The 18,296-nt window shown below is 43.4% G+C and overlaps 1 protein-coding gene and 1 long non-coding RNA gene across 2 annotated transcripts in view; one reads left to right on the top strand and one right to left on the bottom strand.

The window, feature by feature from the left end:
- Positions 1–16,867, top strand: part of LOC309568272 (uromodulin-like) — a gene marked incomplete at its 5' end in the record, with an annotated part of 19,937 nt that extends 3,070 nt beyond the window's left edge. Inside the window, 7 exons of the mRNA XM_082273941.1 lie at positions 672–886; positions 3,363–3,517; positions 5,937–6,176; positions 10,197–10,353; positions 12,514–12,586; positions 13,111–13,149; positions 16,653–16,867. Of these exons, the coding sequence (XP_082130067.1) occupies positions 672–886; positions 3,363–3,517; positions 5,937–6,176; positions 10,197–10,353; positions 12,514–12,586; positions 13,111–13,149; positions 16,653–16,717 (944 nt within the window). The 3' untranslated portion in view covers positions 16,718–16,867. The remainder of the gene's footprint in view (positions 1–671; positions 887–3,362; positions 3,518–5,936; positions 6,177–10,196; positions 10,354–12,513; positions 12,587–13,110; positions 13,150–16,652) is intronic.
- LOC309567853 overlaps positions 1–18,296 on the bottom strand; it is a 1,051,047-nt gene that overhangs the window by 502,628 nt on the left and 530,123 nt on the right. The window lies entirely within an intron of this gene.

Raw genomic sequence — 18,296 nt, 5'->3', positions numbered from 1 at the left:
GGGCTCTACACTGACCATCAATATAAGGGGCATTACACTGACCATCAATATAAGGGGCATTACACTGACCACCAATATAAGGGGCATTACACTGACCACCAATGTAAGGGGGCATTACACTGACCACCAATGTAAGGGGGCACTACACTGACCACCAATGTAAGGGGCATTACACTGACCCCCAATGTAAGGGGGCATTACACTGACCATGTAAGGGGGCATTACACTGACCACCAATATAAAGGGGCATTACACTGACCACCAATATAGGGGGCACTACACTGACCACCAATATAAGGGGGCACTACACTGACCACCAATGTAAGGGGGCACTACACTGACCACCAATATAGGGGACATTACACTGACCACCAATATAGGGGACATTACACCAACCATCAATGAAAGGGGGAACTACACTAACCCCCAATATAGGGGGGCGATACACTGACCACTAATGTAAGGTAGAGCTACACTGATCACCAACAGTCAATGTTTTGTATGTAAATTGGAAGCTTTAACTCCTTGACTCTATGGCAACTTTCTCCCCTCTCTGGCCACTCTTGCCCCCCTAAAGTGGGTATATATAGAAAACCCCTATATTGTATCAATTACATCCCTGTCACCTTCCCATCTCAGACATGCTGAATAAAATTCATGTTTTTTTTCAGGAGCCACTCCATCTGTAAATCTTACTTGTACTGGAGCAAAATTCAATATACAAGTGTCAAAATGTTGGTTGGAAAAAAATGGTTATAATACGTCGGATATAAGGCTGAACAGCACCAACACCGAGTGTTTGGCAGGAAGGGAGGTTGTGGATGGAAAATCGGAGATAACCATTTATCGTCCATTAATAAGTTCTGACTGTAACACAGTTCCTGTGGTAAGTTCTTCTGACATGGTCTTGACTGTAAGTGTTTGTTTTACCCTCATTTTTCATGCTTTTACAACATTAATGGACAACATGCCCTGCTACTTTGACAACTCCCCGTCCTCAAACACATACCTGGTATCCCTTGTGCCTTTTACCAGGTCCTCCAAGTCTGCCCTGTTCCCTGAACTTCCTGGTTGCAGAGGAGATAGAGAAGGGAAGAGGTGTAATTGGCTCCTGCAGTTGTCTGGGAGGAGGGATCAGGGGTGGGGGTTGCTGGGTGCTTTGTGTTTGAATAGACACACACAGCCCCAGTCAAGGGCACACATTCATGGGTGTCCCCTTAGAAGCCGGCTAGTTAAAGGAGACACCTATAAAAAGGAGCTGAAGCCCAGGCAGCAATAAAATGCATCATGAAATATATTTTTTAAAATGCATCAATAGAAGTACCTCAATGTGACTTGGTTTCAGCCTCTTACAATCCCTGTACAGCAGTGCTCAGACTGGGAGAAGGAGAAGCAGCACATATAGACAATTATATATATATATATATATATATATATATATATATATATTGTGACAGGAAGTCAGGTAAATCTGTGGGTGTTGTCACAGACGGGAGATACATTTCTGCCTTGTTTAGACAGTTCACCAATTACTATCAGGTGTCGGCTGCAGAGGTAGCCAGAAAGGTTTAAGGACATTGGAAAGCTTCAGCTATTCAGAATGAGTCAATTAAGGCCTCTATAAGTTATCCAGAGGATGACTACTGATTGCTGCATCCTGAGGCTTTGTGCGTTAAGGAGAGCAGTGAGCTGAGAGACTGTGAGGTGGTGTTGACTTTTTCTGTGTGAAAAGAAAACAAATAGACAATTGGTTTTCTGCTGTATGACCAGCAGTGTCTGCCCAGCAGTAGGATGGGACAGACACCATAGGTAGGTTCCTGTGTTGTGAAGGTAGACGCCCCAAGTGGCCAGGGTTTATTTTATGTTTGTTTGATTTATGCTGCTTGGATGCTTGCACTTGTTTCCAGCAAATTGGAAGAATAAACCATAGACCGTTGTTTTCAACCACTCTTCGGCTGTCTCTCTGTGTAGCGAACCCACCCAAGGGGTCACCCACACCCGCTACCTAGCCAACCCCTTACACAATATATATATATATATATATATATATATATATATATATATATATATATATATATATATATATATATATATATATATATGAAAACAATGAGACATGATGACATGATCCTGGATATAGTGGTACCACATCCAATATATAAATGGAAAAAAGAAGGGGGAAGAGATAACCCCCTGGAGTGGTCGGACTTTTAAGGCGTCCTCTAGTTTATCTCATAAAGAAATGTACAATCCTTGGTGTTATAATGGTGGATGAAGAGTACCCAATATTCTCTTGGATGGAGGCTGTGAAGTAATAGTGGTACTAGAATTGTTCCTACTGGAATTAACCACTATATGTATAGTATATATATCCTTCCTGTAGAGGAGCCACAGCTGTTTGGGGACATCTCCACTGTCTCCCTGCCGGAGGGGGTATCCCACTCTGATTGGATCGGAATCCATATGAGCTGTGGCTCCTCTTACTTCACAGCCTCCATCCAAGAGAATATTGGGCACCCTTCGCCCCCCATTATAACACCAATAGGATCACCTGAAGAAGCTGCATAGCGAAACACGTAGCGATCCATTGGCAAACTTGCTCAATAGAACCCTTCTGAGCTGGGCTTAGGAGGTCGGCCATCTTGATGGTCTTCAGACACAGACCCTGCTACATGTTGGACCACTTATGGGTTCTTCTCGCTCAGAAGCATGTTGCTTAGCACTGTTGTGCTCACTCATTTATGTGATGGTTTTTATGTACTGAGAATTTTTAATATGTTATCACAATACATTTTGTATGTATTTATACATTTAAGGAATGTACATTTCTTTATGAGATTAACTAGTGGATGCTTTAAAAGTCTGATCACTCCTGGGGGTTATCCTTTCCCCCTTTTTCTTCACATATAGCCATAGTAGTTCATGTGCTAACACACATTATTTTGATAGGAGAAGAGAACAGAGTGAAAGAGAGATGAATTCTCTGCTTCTCCTTTCACTGTCCAGTCACAGGGTTGGGGTGGGGGGTCCAAGGGTACCATGACTTAGATAAAGTTGGTTGAATGGTAGTGGTCATTAGACTGAGGACATCAAATGGCAAAAGTACCGCAGGGGAAATCTCTGAGTTGAAGTTGAATATTGCCGAAAAAGCTACTTTTGTTATTTCATCCTATGATATGCTATTTATTTTTATCTGGTTGTTTTGGGCTGAAGTTCTGCCTTATGAAAATTAGAGCCTTCTTTTTTGATCCTTCAGAGAATACACTGACATTAAAAGTAACTATCTGCTAATGTGTAGATTACTGTATGGCGGTAAGTTTTCTGACCTTGTCTAATGACTTCTGTGCTTCCTCTCTCTACAGATGAGTGCAACCCATGTTATGTACACAAATCAGCTGTATATCTTTGGTAAAACGGATCCGATCCGAATAACAAATGACGTTGTCCTGAATATTTCCTGCTCTTACCCGCTGTATATGAATGTCGCTCTTAATGTGACACTGCGCCCAATACTTGGGTAATTATTATTGCATACTTTCAGGGCCAATGCTGGCTATCTGTTACGATATTATATTCTAGTGTCTACTCTTCTATCTTCCATACAGTAGATGTTAAACTTACAGGTCTGTAGTTACTGATTGAACTTTAATGAAGGTACTAAAATGGGCTTGTGCCAAGCTTCAACAGAAACAAAAACTTAAAGCGGAGTTCCACCCAAAAGTGGAACTTCTGCTCATCTGCTTCCTTCCCCCCTCCGTAGCCACATTTGGCACCTTTCAGTGGGGAGGGGGAAAGGGGTTCCTGTTTTTGACAGGTACCCTTCCCAACTTCTGAGAGACAGCGGCGCAGCGCTGTCCCTTGGAGGTTCCGTCCCCTTTCTCCTTCCCCTGCCGCTGAGCCAATGAGAATGTGCAGCATGCTTCGCGCATGTGCAGTAGGGAACCGGCTGTGAAGCTGAAAAGGCTTCATTGCCAGTTTCCCTTAGAGGGAATGGTGGCGGCAGCACCAGGCAGCCGATCTGAAAATCAGCTGGGGTGCTGACATCGTGGGCTCCCTGGACAAATAAGTGTCTATATAATAAAAGTCAGCAGCTACAGCATTTGTAGCTGCTGACTTTTATTTTTTTTCCACAGCTGGAAATATAAACATCCCTTGTGACAGTAATATGCAGTGACAGGTACTCTTTATGGAGGGATCTGGGGTCTAAAAGACCTCAAACCCCTCCTCTGCACTTCAAAGTTTTCAAAACGCCAAAATTAGCATTTTTAAATACTTAGAATTTTTTCAATCGGCGCCGTTGGCTGCAGAGTAAACCAGATGTGACATTGTGATGTCGCTTCCAGATTACTACATCGGAGACCCAATCAAAGCTGATTCTAGTTTTGTTCGGGACTCCGGCCAGCCGGCGGACATGCTGGCTGGTCGCTTGGGTCTTCAGGCGGGACAGGAGACCTGGACGTAACGGCGGCAAGAGGGGGGACATCCCCTACCACTGCTTGTGATGACAGCTGGGCAGCTATTTAGCCACATTGGTTGCTACCACATGAAAGCAGACCGTCCGTTCTAGAAAATTATTCCGGGGTGATGCCTCTGGCTGCAGGCATCACCCCAGTACAACCACTTGCCGTACAGGTACGTGATTTTGCGTTAAGTGGTTAAGGGATCCAAAAAAGAAAATCATATAGGAAAATGTGCATTAACTCTATATTAGAGATAACAGGTTAAAAATTGGGTTAAACTTCGAGGTTGGATTAAAGTGTCAGTAAATTAGAAAACAAAGCTTAGATATAACTGAGCTTAACTCTCTGAGGATACATGGGTGTAAGCAACTTGGGCCAAGCGTTTTCAAGTAACCATGTCACCCTGAGACTTAAGGTTCCCACAGTATAAGACTTTTCAAGGCCTTTGTTTCCTACCTTCCCTCTGCTTCAGTGCTGCAGCCTCCATGAGAGACTTTGGCATTCAATGCTTGAGCATCCCCTGCCATACCGCATGGTTTCTTCCTCCTCACCCTACGACACTGCTAAATCCTGTAGTGACATTGGGGTCAGAGGAAAAAAAATAACCATGGCATGCGCTGGGAGATACTTCCAGAAATGTTGAATACTGAAGAGTCTGGTGGAGGCTGCAGCACTGGACCAATGGGTAGGAGACATGGGCTGCCTGACAGATGAGTATAAAAGCTCTATTGTAGGAACATTTCTTCTTCATTTTTTTCCCCAACCTAACAAGGTCACCTAAAACAGAAATATGGGTTTAAAAAAAAAAAGAAATAAACATACATACTATCAGTATCATACAGTATCTATGTGATTCTGCAGTGGTCACCTGTGAGCTCTAAGGCCGAGAACTGAGCAGTCACACGGCTACTTATTGCTCAGTTTTCGGTCTTCTCCGAGTGGGGAGCGGTGACTGTTAGTCACCATTCTCTGCTCTGCTCCTTCAGCACTCATAGGGGCACTGGGCAGGGGAGGGGGTGGGTGCAGCTGGCTCTAGCTCTCAGCTCAATGTCAATCAGGCAGTCGAATGGATCTTGACAATATTGGTGGCAATGGTGGGAACTTTCCAGAGCCTAGAGAGGCCTTGCCATGCCAGCTGATAGCGGGAAATCTGGTTAACTTGAGAGTGAGTACGTGCACTCCTGTGACCCACAAGAGAAGTATGGACAAAAAAATGCTTTTGGTGTACTTATCCTAAATTATTTTAATTTCGCTTTTTCATAAACGCTCATTTTAAACCTTTGTAGTGCACTTGATATTGTATATCAGCTTTATTGCTTCCATCAATATACACAGAGCTGAAGAAGATATCTAATAGGTTTGCTCTTTATCCTTAGTGCAAATAATGCCAATTCTCTGTATAACATTATTGATGCATGGCCACATACCTGCAAGGGTTTCTAGGTAGGTAACCTTTGTCATGTGTTTATTTTCCAGGACCACAGAAATAACCGGCCCTACAGGAAATGGAAGTTTTGCAGCTGTAATGATGGCCTTTAAAGATAGCACATATACGACCCCTCTCTCAGAAGATGACTCCCTGTTTGTGGAAGATACTATTTACCTTTCAGTGCGAGTACCGGATCTGGATGTTAACACCTCTAAACTCAAAGTGGTGAATATTTATGCCTCTCCTACCAATTCAAGTATCCAAAAGTACTATCTTCTTCAGAACGGGTAAGTACACAGTACACTGGTTATGAATGCTATGTGTTCTTTGTACACTTTTGGCACTTTTCCACTGCAAGTACCGGCTCATACCGGCTCGGCTCTACTCGGGCCTGCTTGGCCTGGTTTGCTTTTCCACTGCTGGTACCGCATGGTATAGTGTCGGAACGGTTCGGTACGGTACGGTATAGGTTTGCTTTTCCACTAAAGTAGTACTAAAGTTAAGTGGGTGGGATAACAACGGGGTGGGTGGGATTCTCTGACCAATCAGTGGCTAGTAGTGACTGCATGCAAAGGATTGTGGGATATGGTACCAGTTTGGTACCTGTTGGAACCACAATCGAGTAGGTACTGTTTTTTCAGAGCCGTACCGTACCGTTCGGTTCCATGCAGTGGAAAAGCAATCCTATACCGTACCGTACCGAACCGTTCCAACCCTATACCATGCGGTACCAGCAGTGGAAAAGCACAAAAGCGTGCCGAACCGGTACGGTTCCATGCAGTGGAAAAGCGCCATTTGACTACAGAAATAATTCAATAAATACACAAAACAATATTCCGTATCACCTTAAGGCCGGCCGGAGATGGAGCAAATTTCTTTCCTTCAAACAGACAGTGTTAATGAGGAAAACCCTTGTTAAAAACAGCCGTTGGCAATAATTGCATGTAAAATCCAACAGCCTGGTTGTACTCAAGTTGATCGATCAACTTGGGTACATTTAGCTTGCCCATACATGAGATTCAAAATGTCTATGGTTGGCTTAAGAGTATATTGCTGAAGTGTTGGCATGAAGTTCTGAACTAATCTGGACAAGCCAACTTTCTAAAGTGATATAATTCCTGGAGTTCATCTTTACAGCCCAACTCAAGTCTACATTTTGTTCAGTTTTAGAATGGGGAAGGGTTGCAACCCTTGTGAGGTGTCTGTGGCTACTTTGAGGCACCTTCTTGTTATTGATCCATGCTTGTGAAATTAGGACTAGAATTGAGGAGATGGGGGTCATCAAGACAGTATGAACACTGACAGCAATTAAAACCAGCCAAGATGTTCTTACTCTTCACCACACTGCTCACTGTCTATGTCCTCACTAGAGAGATCTTCCATCATTTCATGTCCCTGTATTTTTGGTATCACCAGTACAGGGTGTGAAAGGAACTTTTGCCTCGGACAGCAATACAAGCCTTGAGAAGGGTCTAGGTGTGAAAATAGGAAAGTGCCAATACAATTCAGGGGTATAAGGAGTCCACCTTTATCAGGACTCCAGGAACTTGGGTATATGCAGAGGTGCTGGACTCCATAGGGCGATGATTTGTGAACAATCCAACAATCTTTGTTCATGGGTTTCCCAGCTGCTTTAGACAGCAAGCAATACATACCTAACAGTGGATCTTAATGCATGGGCACCCCTTGACACTGCCCAGGGGCCCCAGATGCATGGGGGACCCAAGATAATCTTGCATAACATCACACTTGCTAACTGTCCTGGAATTTCAGAGACAGTCATGCTTTTTACTAATCTGTCCTGGAATGGCTGTGTCCAGGGCGGCATCCCTGAACCTGTACTGCACCCTCCTTATCCCAGTATTGTGCCCTTCTGCTTCCCTTCCTGTACTGTGCCCTCCTGATCTCAGTATTGTGCCCTTCTGCTTCCCTCCCGGTACTGTGTCAATCCTGATCCCAGTATTGTGACCTTCTGCTTCCCTCATGGTACTGTGCTCTCCTGATCCCAGTATTGTGCCCTTCTGCTTCCCTCCCGGTACTGTGTCACTCCTGATCCCAGTATTGTGCCCTTCTGCTTCCCTCCTGCTACTGTGCCCTCCCGATCCCAGTATTGTGCCCTTCTGCTTCCCTCCCGGTACTGTGCCTTTCTGATCCCTGTATTGTGCCCTTCTGATTCCCTCCCGATACTGTGTCCCTCCTGATCCCAGTATTGTGCCCTTCTGCTTCCCTCCCGGTACTGTGTCCCTCCTGATCCCAGTATTGTGCCCTTCTGCTTCCCTCCCGTTACTGTGTCCCCCCTGATCCCAGTATTGTGCCCTTCTGCTTCCCTCCCGGTACTGTGCCCTCCTGATCCCAGTATTGTGCCCTTCTGCTTCCCTCCCGGTACTGTGTTCCTCCTGATCCCAGTATTGTGCCCTTCTGCTTCCCTCCCAGTACTGTGTCCCTCCTGATCCCAGTATTGTGCCCTTCTGCTTCCCTCCTGGTACTGTGTCCCTCCTGATCCCATATTGTGCCCTTCTGCTTCCCTCCCAGTACTGTGTCCCTCCTGATCCCAGTATTGTGCCCTTCTGCTTCCGTCCCGGTACTGTGCCCTCCTGATCCCAGTTTTGTGCCCTTCTGCTTCCCTCCCAGTACTGTGTTCCTCCTGATCCCAGTATTGTGCCCTTCTGCTTCCCTCTCGGTACTGTGTCCCTCCTGATCCCAGTATTGTGCCCTTCTGCTTCCGTCCCGGTACTGTGCCCTCCTGATCCCAGTTTTGTGCCCTTCTGCTTTCCTCCCAGTACTGTGTCCCTCCTGATCCCAGTATTGTGCCCTTCTGCTTCCCTCCCGGTACTGTGTTCCTCCTGATCCCAGTACTGTGCCCTTCTGCTTCCCTCCTGGTACTGTGTCCCTCCTGATCCCAGTATTGTGCCCTTCTGCTTCCCTCCTGGTACTGTGCCCTCCTGATCCCAGTATTGTGCACTTCTGCTTCCCTCCCGGTACTGTGCCCTCCTTATCCCAGTATTGTGCCCTTCTGCTTCCCTTCCGGTACTGTGTCCCTCCTGATCCCAGTATTGTGCACTTCTGCTTCCCTCCCAGTGCTGTGCCCTCCTGATCCCAGTATTGTGTCCTTCTGCTTCCCTCCCGTTACTGTGTCCCTCCTGATCCAAGTATTGTGCCCTTCTGCTTCCCTCCCGGTACTGTGCCCTCCTGATCCCAGTATTGTGCCCTTCTGCTTCCCTCCCGGTACTGTGTCCCTCCTGATCCCAGTATTGTGCCCTTCTGCTTCCCTCCCGGTACTGTGCCCTCATGATCCCAGTATTGTGCCCTTCTGCTTCCCTCCCGGTACTGTGCCCTCCTGATCCCAGTATTGTGACCTTCTGCTTCCCTCCCGGTACTGTGCCCTCCTGATCCCAGTATTGTGCCCTTCTGCTTCCCTCCCGGTACTGTGCCATTTGTGTTAATTAGTCTTTGATTTATGGCGTGTTTTCTTATTGTTTAAAATCGAAGTACAAATAAATACTGTATATGTTTTATTTCTATCAACGATGAATACTTTAATTCTTAAGAGTAGGTGCATAAATTAGGGCAGGCTGGTAGGTGCCCCAAAGTATTACTTTGCCCAGGGGCTCATGATGCCATTAAGACAGCCCTGCAGGGGATCTAACTCTTCCCCATACTATACATTAATTATAATATAAATGTTAGAACTACAGAGCTCTTTCAAAATGATACCATGTTTCAGTGCAGCCTTGAATTAACATTTACATTTTTGCTTGATATGTTTCTTATTGAAGGGCCCTTTCACACCACCTGTTGACGGGCTACTTTGCTCAAGGCAGGCACAACACATTGACAATCCATTGTTTCTTGAAAGGCCCAGTTCACAGCAATATGTAGGTCAGCATTGGATAAAATACATTTAGAAAATGCAAATTGATGTATTTCATTTGTCTCAATGCATTAAGGAGAAAATCATGTAGGTGTGAGGTGTGAATAATTATGGGTCACAGCACAGGTATTCACTTCTTGGGTATGGCACAATCACTCCACTAAAATCCACTCCATTGAAATGCAAATTGAAGACTTTAATGCTGAATAACAGAAACAATATAACGAACACATGCCCGGACTTGTTCAGCTATAATACACATATAAATAATGAAGATATGCCATGTATTGTCATTCTATAAATTACAGTATATACTGTAGTGTATATAAAATGAACACATCCCATATATTGTTCAGCTGTAATAGTATATGCCGGTATTGTGTTCTAATCTTTAGATTACAGTAACCGAAAGCTAATGAAAGGTTTCTATATCCAGGTGCCCATCCAGCCAAATATCTTCTGACCAGCTAACAGTGGACAGCAATGGAGTCAACATTGAATCTCGGTTTGCTATGAAAGTCTTCCAGATTGCAAATTCTAACACCGTCTATCTCTATGCCGATCTTTCACTCTGCACTAATAATTGTACCACGGTAAGACTCAATATACATATAGAGACTGTTCTGTGATTTCTGTACCTGAAGAAGGAGGCAGGGTTATTTTTAGCCACACACACATACTAGCACCAGTTTAGATAGGAGCCAAATATCCTACCTGCATGTCCTTGGAGGAAACTAACTCAAGCAAAACATGCAAACTCCAGGCAGATGATGTTCTGGTCTGGATAGCATTCAATTTGAGGTTCCCCCAGTGTTACAAGGCTAACTATCAAACTACGGTGCTGCCCCAATGTCCTCAGCTGACTTTCTAATCATTGCATGGCCTAATTAAGATGCTTGGAGGTGTTTATGGACTGAAAATTTGAAGAAAAAAAAATTCCACACCAAACAGGGATACAAGCTTCCCTATTGATTACCTGATCTTCTGCTGCTAACCAAGCAGGTAGAACAGTGCTGTGTGTAATGAGCACGTTAGTTTAATTAATGGCCAACTCCACTTCTGGCTTCTGATATTGAGATACCACCATCAGAATTCACAGCTCTGTCCATCTGCTGCAGTCATAACATGGGACGAGCTAGGGTTTGGCCCAAACCCAAGTCTATCCTTAACAAAGACAATTGATGGCATCATGCCTATCTAAAAACAAACAATTGATGGTTTCATGCCCATCCCTCATAATGACAATGGACGGTTTCATGCCCACCCCTAACAATAACAATTGGTGGTTTTATGCCCATCCCTAACAAAGACAATTGATGGTTTTATGCCCACCCTTAACAAAGACAATTGATGGTTTCATGCCCATCCCTAATAAAGACAATTGATGGTTTCATACCCATTCCTAAGACAATTGATGGTTTCATGCCAATCCCTAACAAAGACAATTGATGGTTTCATGCCCATCCCTAATAAAGACAATTGATGGTTTCATACCCATTCATAAGACAATTGATGGTTTCATGCCCATCCCTAACAAAGACAATTGATGGTTTCATGCCCATCCCTAACAAAGACAATTGATGGTTTCATGCCCATCCCTAATAAAGACAATTGATGGTTTCATGCCCATCCATAAGACAATTGATGGTTTCATGCCCATTCATAACAAAGACAGTTGATGGTTTCATGCCCATCCCTAACAAAGACAATTGATACTTTCATGCCCATCCCTATTAAAGGCAATTGATGGTTTCATGCCCATCCTTAACAAAGACAATTGATGGCTTAATGCCCATCCATAACAAAGACAATTGAGGGTTTCATACCCCTCCCTAATAAAGACAATCGAGGTTTTCATGCCCATCCATAACAAAGACAATTGGAGGATTCATGTCCCTCCCTAATAAAGACAATTGATGGTTTCATGCCCATCCCTGACAAAGACAATTGATACTTTCATGCCCATCCCTATTAAAGGCAATTGATGGTTTCATGCCCATCCTTAACAAAGACAATTGATGGCTTAATGCCCATCCATAACAAAGACAATTGAGGGTTTCATACCCTTCCCTAATAAAGACAATCAAGGTTTTCATGCCCATCCATAACAAAGACAATTGGAGGATTCATGTCCCTCCCTAATAAAGACAATTGATGGTTTCATGCCCATCCCTAGCAAAGACAATTGATACTTTCATGCCCATCCCTATTAAAGACAATTGATGGCTTAATGCCCGTCCATAATAAAGACAATTGATGGTTTCATGCCCATCCCTAACAAAGACAATTGATGGTTTCATGCTCATCCCTAATAAAGACAATTGATGGTTTCATGCTCATCCCTAATAAAGACAATTGATGGTCTCATGCCCATCCCTAACAAAGACAATTGATGGTTTCATGCCCATTCCTAAGAAAGAGATATGATGGCGTCACACTCATCTCTAATATAGACAATTGTTGGTGCCATGCTGCCCTGGTACAATGTAGAATAAATAGGTAATTGGGGAAAATGGCTTAGAGAGACTGAAACCAATGTGGAGGGGAAATGCAAACTATTCCAGGGAAGTCTCATTATTGGAGTGAAAGAAGAACCCTGTGTGCCCGCATTCTCCACTGTTTCCAGATAAAGGAACATGAAGAGGATGTTGTGACTTTAGCATAGCTGGGGTGTTTCTTGGATACAATTTGCAATTCCTTCATCAATTTCACCTGTCTGGAATTTTTGTTGAATTACTTTTATTTCCCTACAGACCTGCAGCTCTCAATCCAAATCGGGAGATTCCCAGAACATTGCAGGAAGAGTCGGCATCTTTTTGGATGCAGGTAAGTCAAGTCATGTTAACAGTTTTGTTACAGTAATTTTCTGTGTTCCTTCAGTCACATATATTGAAGCCCAATTCCAGACAAAACATTTATTTTTTTGTTTTGGACAATGTGGAGGAAGGCTTAAAGCTTCTATCAATTTTTAACTGCTGTCTTTGTTCCCTTTGGGTGGGATTTTCCCTCACTTCCTCTTCTGTCTGACACCTGTCACCTGAACAGGAAGTAAGGAGCAACTCCCCAGAGGGGACAAAGCAGTAAAAGCCTGCAGAGATTCCAACCCTTTACCATCATAATATAGAAAAAAAATATTTATTGCTCCATGCGTCACGTATATTTACCAGACCAAAAAGGCAGCACGGTGTCCATTGTTAGGATTTATTGTCAGGGATTACAAATGCTTTCACTTCCACTACACAATTATTTCAGCCTACAGTGAATGTGAATATCATACGATATATCCAGAAGAATGAGTATCAGTCCGGTTGAGGTCTCCAATTAACAGATATGTTTTTCTTTATTTCCAGCTGATACCAATTACTATTTAGATAACGGATCTACTAGAGGTGAGTAATCTCTTACATTGAGAATTTTAATGGTATAAAGTGGTGTAGCTAAACATGTTTAACCCCTTTACAGCAACAATACCTTTATATGTGGGGGCAGGGCTGGTTGACCTCAACATCCAGCCCCTGCATATATGCAATGCTGTCTTGTTTGGGGAGTGCTCCACCGGTACCCCCAGAACTGTGACTGAGCTGTCACCAACAGCTAACAGTCAATTGCTGACAATCAGCAGATGGTAGGATTGACTTTGTATGATGTCAGCACTGTGCAGCCAACTACAGCTCAGCATGATCCGGAGACCCTCCTACCGGCCGTTGGATATCAGGGCCCATTTAAAGCACCAGCTCCCACTAGTATAAAGGGGTTAAAGCTGAGTTATATTAAATCTTCTAAGTTTCCAGGTAAAAAACTGATAGGGGTAGAATATTACCTGCCAAAGGATTTGTATTTCTGTCAGTCCAGTCTTGCAGTTTTCACAGCATTGGCACACAGCACAGCCAGGAGGGTGACACCGTTTTCTCTCATGTCCTCCTTCCACCCTAGTCTGCTGATTGGGCAGTGAAGAAGCAGTAACAAACTGATTAGGTAATCTCCCTGATCACTTTGCTCTCTCATTCTATCAGCATGTTCCTTTTAACACATTTACATGCAACACATGATTGGTACCCAATCCTTGTGCTGTTTCTTCCTCTCACATTCTAGCCCTGCTGTACAGGGACTGCAGGAGGCCGATACCAGGGCACATTCAAGTACTTACACTGCAAAAATATTGTCTCCCTTTTTTTTTTTTCTCCAAAGTTTCCTTTTGAGCTTTTGTAGATTCAGGTTACTGGCCACAAAAATAATAAACTCCCCCAAAGAGAAAGAGATATGTAAAATGTTCCTCTTTCGCCCCATTTCATCTGCCTAATTCTAACAATGACTAGGGGTTATTATCTATCCCTATATTTCTCTACATACATTTTGTATTTATCTAAATATCTATTGATATTAGTTTTATTATAAAAGCAATAGGGTGGAGGGTTATCAGCACTGAATAATGTAGATGAATTTGGTGCCCTTGGTGGCTAGTAAGCACCCTCATTTTAGCTGTGCCACATACTATAAATTGCATATAATTGGAGCTCAAAGAGAAAAATAATGGACTTTATAGGCACTATGCCTATAAAGTCCATTATTTTTCTCTTTGAGCTCCAATTATATGCAGGCTATCAGCACTGACTGAGATGTACAATTAGAGAGAGACAGTCTGAAGGCAAACATCTTCTGTTGTGTTGTCTTCGGAAAACACATAACGTTCTGTGACACCAACATCATAGATTTATATCCTGTAATAAATATTATTTGGTTGTATTTATTCCCCCTACTGAACAGATTTCCCATCACTTCCTTTGTGGTCAACTTCAAAATAAAGTAGAGGGGGATCTCTCTATTAAACGCAACAGAGATATGTGGCACCACATCTAAAAAAAACATTACAATGAAAGGATGAATAGGACTTTAAAGATAACTACTGGGAATCCCATAAGGAAAAACAAGTACTCAACAGATACAAAATATGAAACTTATTATGACAACGTGATAACAAAAATATTAAAACCATATCATATGGAAAAAAAATATATATGGTACATACTAGTGATCGACCGATATCGTTTTTTCGTTGCCGATACCGATATTTTGGCCAATGCATATCGGTATCGGCCGATATTTTCGTACATTTACAAAAAATATATTTTTCATTTTTTTTTTCTTGACAGGTACTCTTGTGGAGGGATCTGGGGGTCTAAAAGACCCCAAACCCCTCCTCTGCACTTAAAAGCATTCAAAACGCCAAGTTTGGCTGTTTTGAATGCTGTCATTTTTTAAAATCTGGCGCCAGTACCTGAAAGGAATGTCATGACATCACTTCCGGTTTTTGCATGGAGACCCGAACAGAGCCGAATGCGGCTTTGATCGGGTCTTCGGCGGCCATGCAGGCTGGTTGCCCTGGTCTCTCGGTGGGATGGGAGACCAAGACGAGCCACGGAAGGTGGCAAGAGGGGGGGAAACGTCCCCTCCCGCTCCTTGTAATGACAGCCGAGAGGCTTCTCAGCCGCATCGGTTGTCATTACAAGTCAGCCGACCCTCGGCTATGGACGCCGGTACCAGGTCGATGCCTCTAGCTGCAGGCATTACTCCGGTACAAGCACTTTCCTGAAATATCGGTAACCTCAGGGGCCGATTTCGATATATCGGGGAAAGTGCAGATCGGCCCTCGATATATGGGCTTCGCCGATAATTGGTCGATCCATAGTACATACAGTACAGTATCTCCCCAGACGAGGTGGCTATATAGCACAAGAACCTGTTACATGCTCGTATCAAACTAAGATCTTGTATAAAGGAACACAGAATCTACGATAATCTTTTGGATATCTGGGCCAAATAGGAATCTCAAGCATCATAAGCCAATGGATCGCTACGTGTTTCGCTTACAGCTTCCTCAGGAGATCCTATTGGTACCTGATCCCAAGGGGGAAACAAAGGGACTACAGGAAGCACCCAGACCAGCATAATGGCATAAGGAAAGGTCCCACACACATCAGTTCCAAAGTGGAATGTGTACATCAAATACTCTATAGCCAAAACAGCAAGAGTTCTGTCCTAGGGCCATACAAACTTTGCAAAGTAGCCACAAATGGCAGATGGATTCCGACTTGTAGTGGATGGTAACACGATCGTCTGTCCAATGTAGGGAGTGTCACAATTTCTCTCTTCTGGAAAATGGAGCTACGCTCCTACTTGTGCCGATCCTCGCCGTGAGATACCCCATGGAGAACTCGGGATACGTCCACCTATATATTTTTTCCATATGATATGGTTTTAATATTTTTATCATGTTGTCATAATACATTTTATATTTTTTTATCTGTTGAGTACTTCGTTATGGGATTACCAGTGGCTACCTTTAAAGTCCTATTCATCCTTCCATTTCTTTTGTAATTTCTCTATTAAAGTGTACATCCAACCAATTTTTTTATTTTTTTTTTAGCTTTGGAATTGGTCAAGAAGGATAATGACCTATTTTGGGCCTTTATTGCCATTTTGGGATATGTTAGAGACATTTTCCTTTTGCTTACTGTCCTAAAAACGACAGTTTCACCGAACAAGAAGTGAGAGAAAATATCCAACAGCTACACAGACAGAAACCATTTTTAGAGAGTATGGAAAGGCCAATGTACCTGTCAGCTTTTTTTTATTGCTGTCTGTGTCCTTGTACCAGATTTTCCCTCACTTCATATCTGGTAAAACCGTTGTCACCTTAACAGTGTATGAGGGTAAATCTCTCAAATGCCGCCAAGCTATGCAAAGATTAATAAACTAAAATTTTGGTTGGAAATACTCACAATGTCACAATCTGGTGTATAAGTTGGCTTTCTTTAGATTGAAACTACAATGAAACTTCCATAAAGACAGCCCTTCCGGCTCCATTCCTAATATCTCTTGTGTGTTCTTCCAGGTTTCTCCATGCCTTGGACTTTGTCTGCTCTGATCTCCTCCTGGATCTTGATGAAGCTGATGTAAACCCTCCGAGTACCGACCATCCCGGCACTATAAGACTTTGTCATAACGTCAACCCCAATGCTCTCTGCAGAGAGAAGTTATGAAGGAATCTTGTATCTACTTCATTTTCTGTGGATGGTGTTGGCTGCATCATATATAACGCTACCTAAGATAACCTTGCCGCTATGAGTCCTGATAATCTCAATTTTGTACAGAGCTGATATCCTGCTTTTTGTCTTAAAGCCTGCTTTATACTTGAACTATTTATTGTGTTGTATTTATTGAACAGTAAGAATTGTTAATGGAGTAGACAATATATAGATATTTTGTATCACTGGAGAGCGCACTATGTACTTTTTACTGATCTTTAATTTATAATAAACTGCAAAGTAATGTCATTCAAATTGTTTCTTTGCATTTATATTCCGTTATTTCAGGTGCTATGGTCAGAAAAAGGTGGCTCATAGGGCATAGATAAATCCAAAAACCAACATTTTATATATTGTAGCTCTCCAGCCCTTAGATGTAGTGGTTGCATTTTGCAGATCTCTGTTGGCTGTGGACAGGGCCAGATTAACGTAGGGGCTATTGGAGCTGCAGCTCCAGGCCCCTACCTTTATAAATAGGCCCCAGGTTGGCCATATTCACTGTTACCGCTCTTCTGTCACTTGTAAACACAGAAGTCTGGCTTCTATGCTCGCTTCCCCAGGCAGCTCCCTCAGAACCTCCCCACACAGCACGAAGGCCGGACAAGGAGGGACAGTTGCCGATGCATGGATGTGTTTATGGGCTTCAGAGACAGCATCCCATGTTGAATTAGGCATGCATGGCTGCACCCTTCCTCCTCTGGGTGCATGCCAAGGCACGGCCCTTAAGGCCCTTCAAAATCCTCAGCACCAAGACCATGATGCTCTTAATCCGGCCCTGGCTGTGGAGTACAGAGGGTGAGGGAAACTTTGGGTAAGAAAAGATGTGTGCTTGGCGGGGAGGGGGGGGGGGGGATTTTGTGGTTGTCTTTTTTTGCCTGTGTGTTACAGTTATATAGCCCTGACCCCTACATTCTGTGTACTATTTACTCCTGACCCCTGTGCTCTGTGAGTTATTTACTCCTGACCCCTGTGCTCTGTGAGTTATTTACTTCTGACCCCTGTGCTCTGTGAGTTATTTACTCCTGACCCCTGAACTCTTTGTGCTATTGATCCCCTGATCTCTTCACTCTGTGCTTTACATACTCCTGACCCCTGCAATCTGTGTGGTATACACTCCTGACTAGGAATGAGATTCAGGTTTGGGTATATCATGGGTCTTAGGTGCCCACTCATGGTTCACGGACCTGCCCAACTAATGCGTAATTTTTTTTTCATAGTGAACAACTAAACATAATGCACTTAATGGCCTTCAAACTTAGCTCAGATGGTTCAGAAGGGTCATTAAGGGGGTTTTTAAATAAGTCAACCCCTTCAATATAAAAATTTGGGTCCCAGGCAGTCATATTGATAATGTGCTTTAGCTGTAATAGCAAAAGTTTAGGAAGTGCTGCTGCTAAAGTGCATTGGGGCAGATTTCTCTAGGCCTTGTAGGCACTGGTCTCTTTAAGTCA

This window comes from Pelophylax lessonae (genome assembly GCF_965119305.1).
Source record: "Pelophylax lessonae genome assembly, chromosome: 12".
NCBI lineage: Eukaryota > Metazoa > Chordata > Amphibia > Anura > Ranidae > Pelophylax > Pelophylax lessonae.
This window is presented reverse-complemented; position numbering and strand designations above follow the sequence as displayed.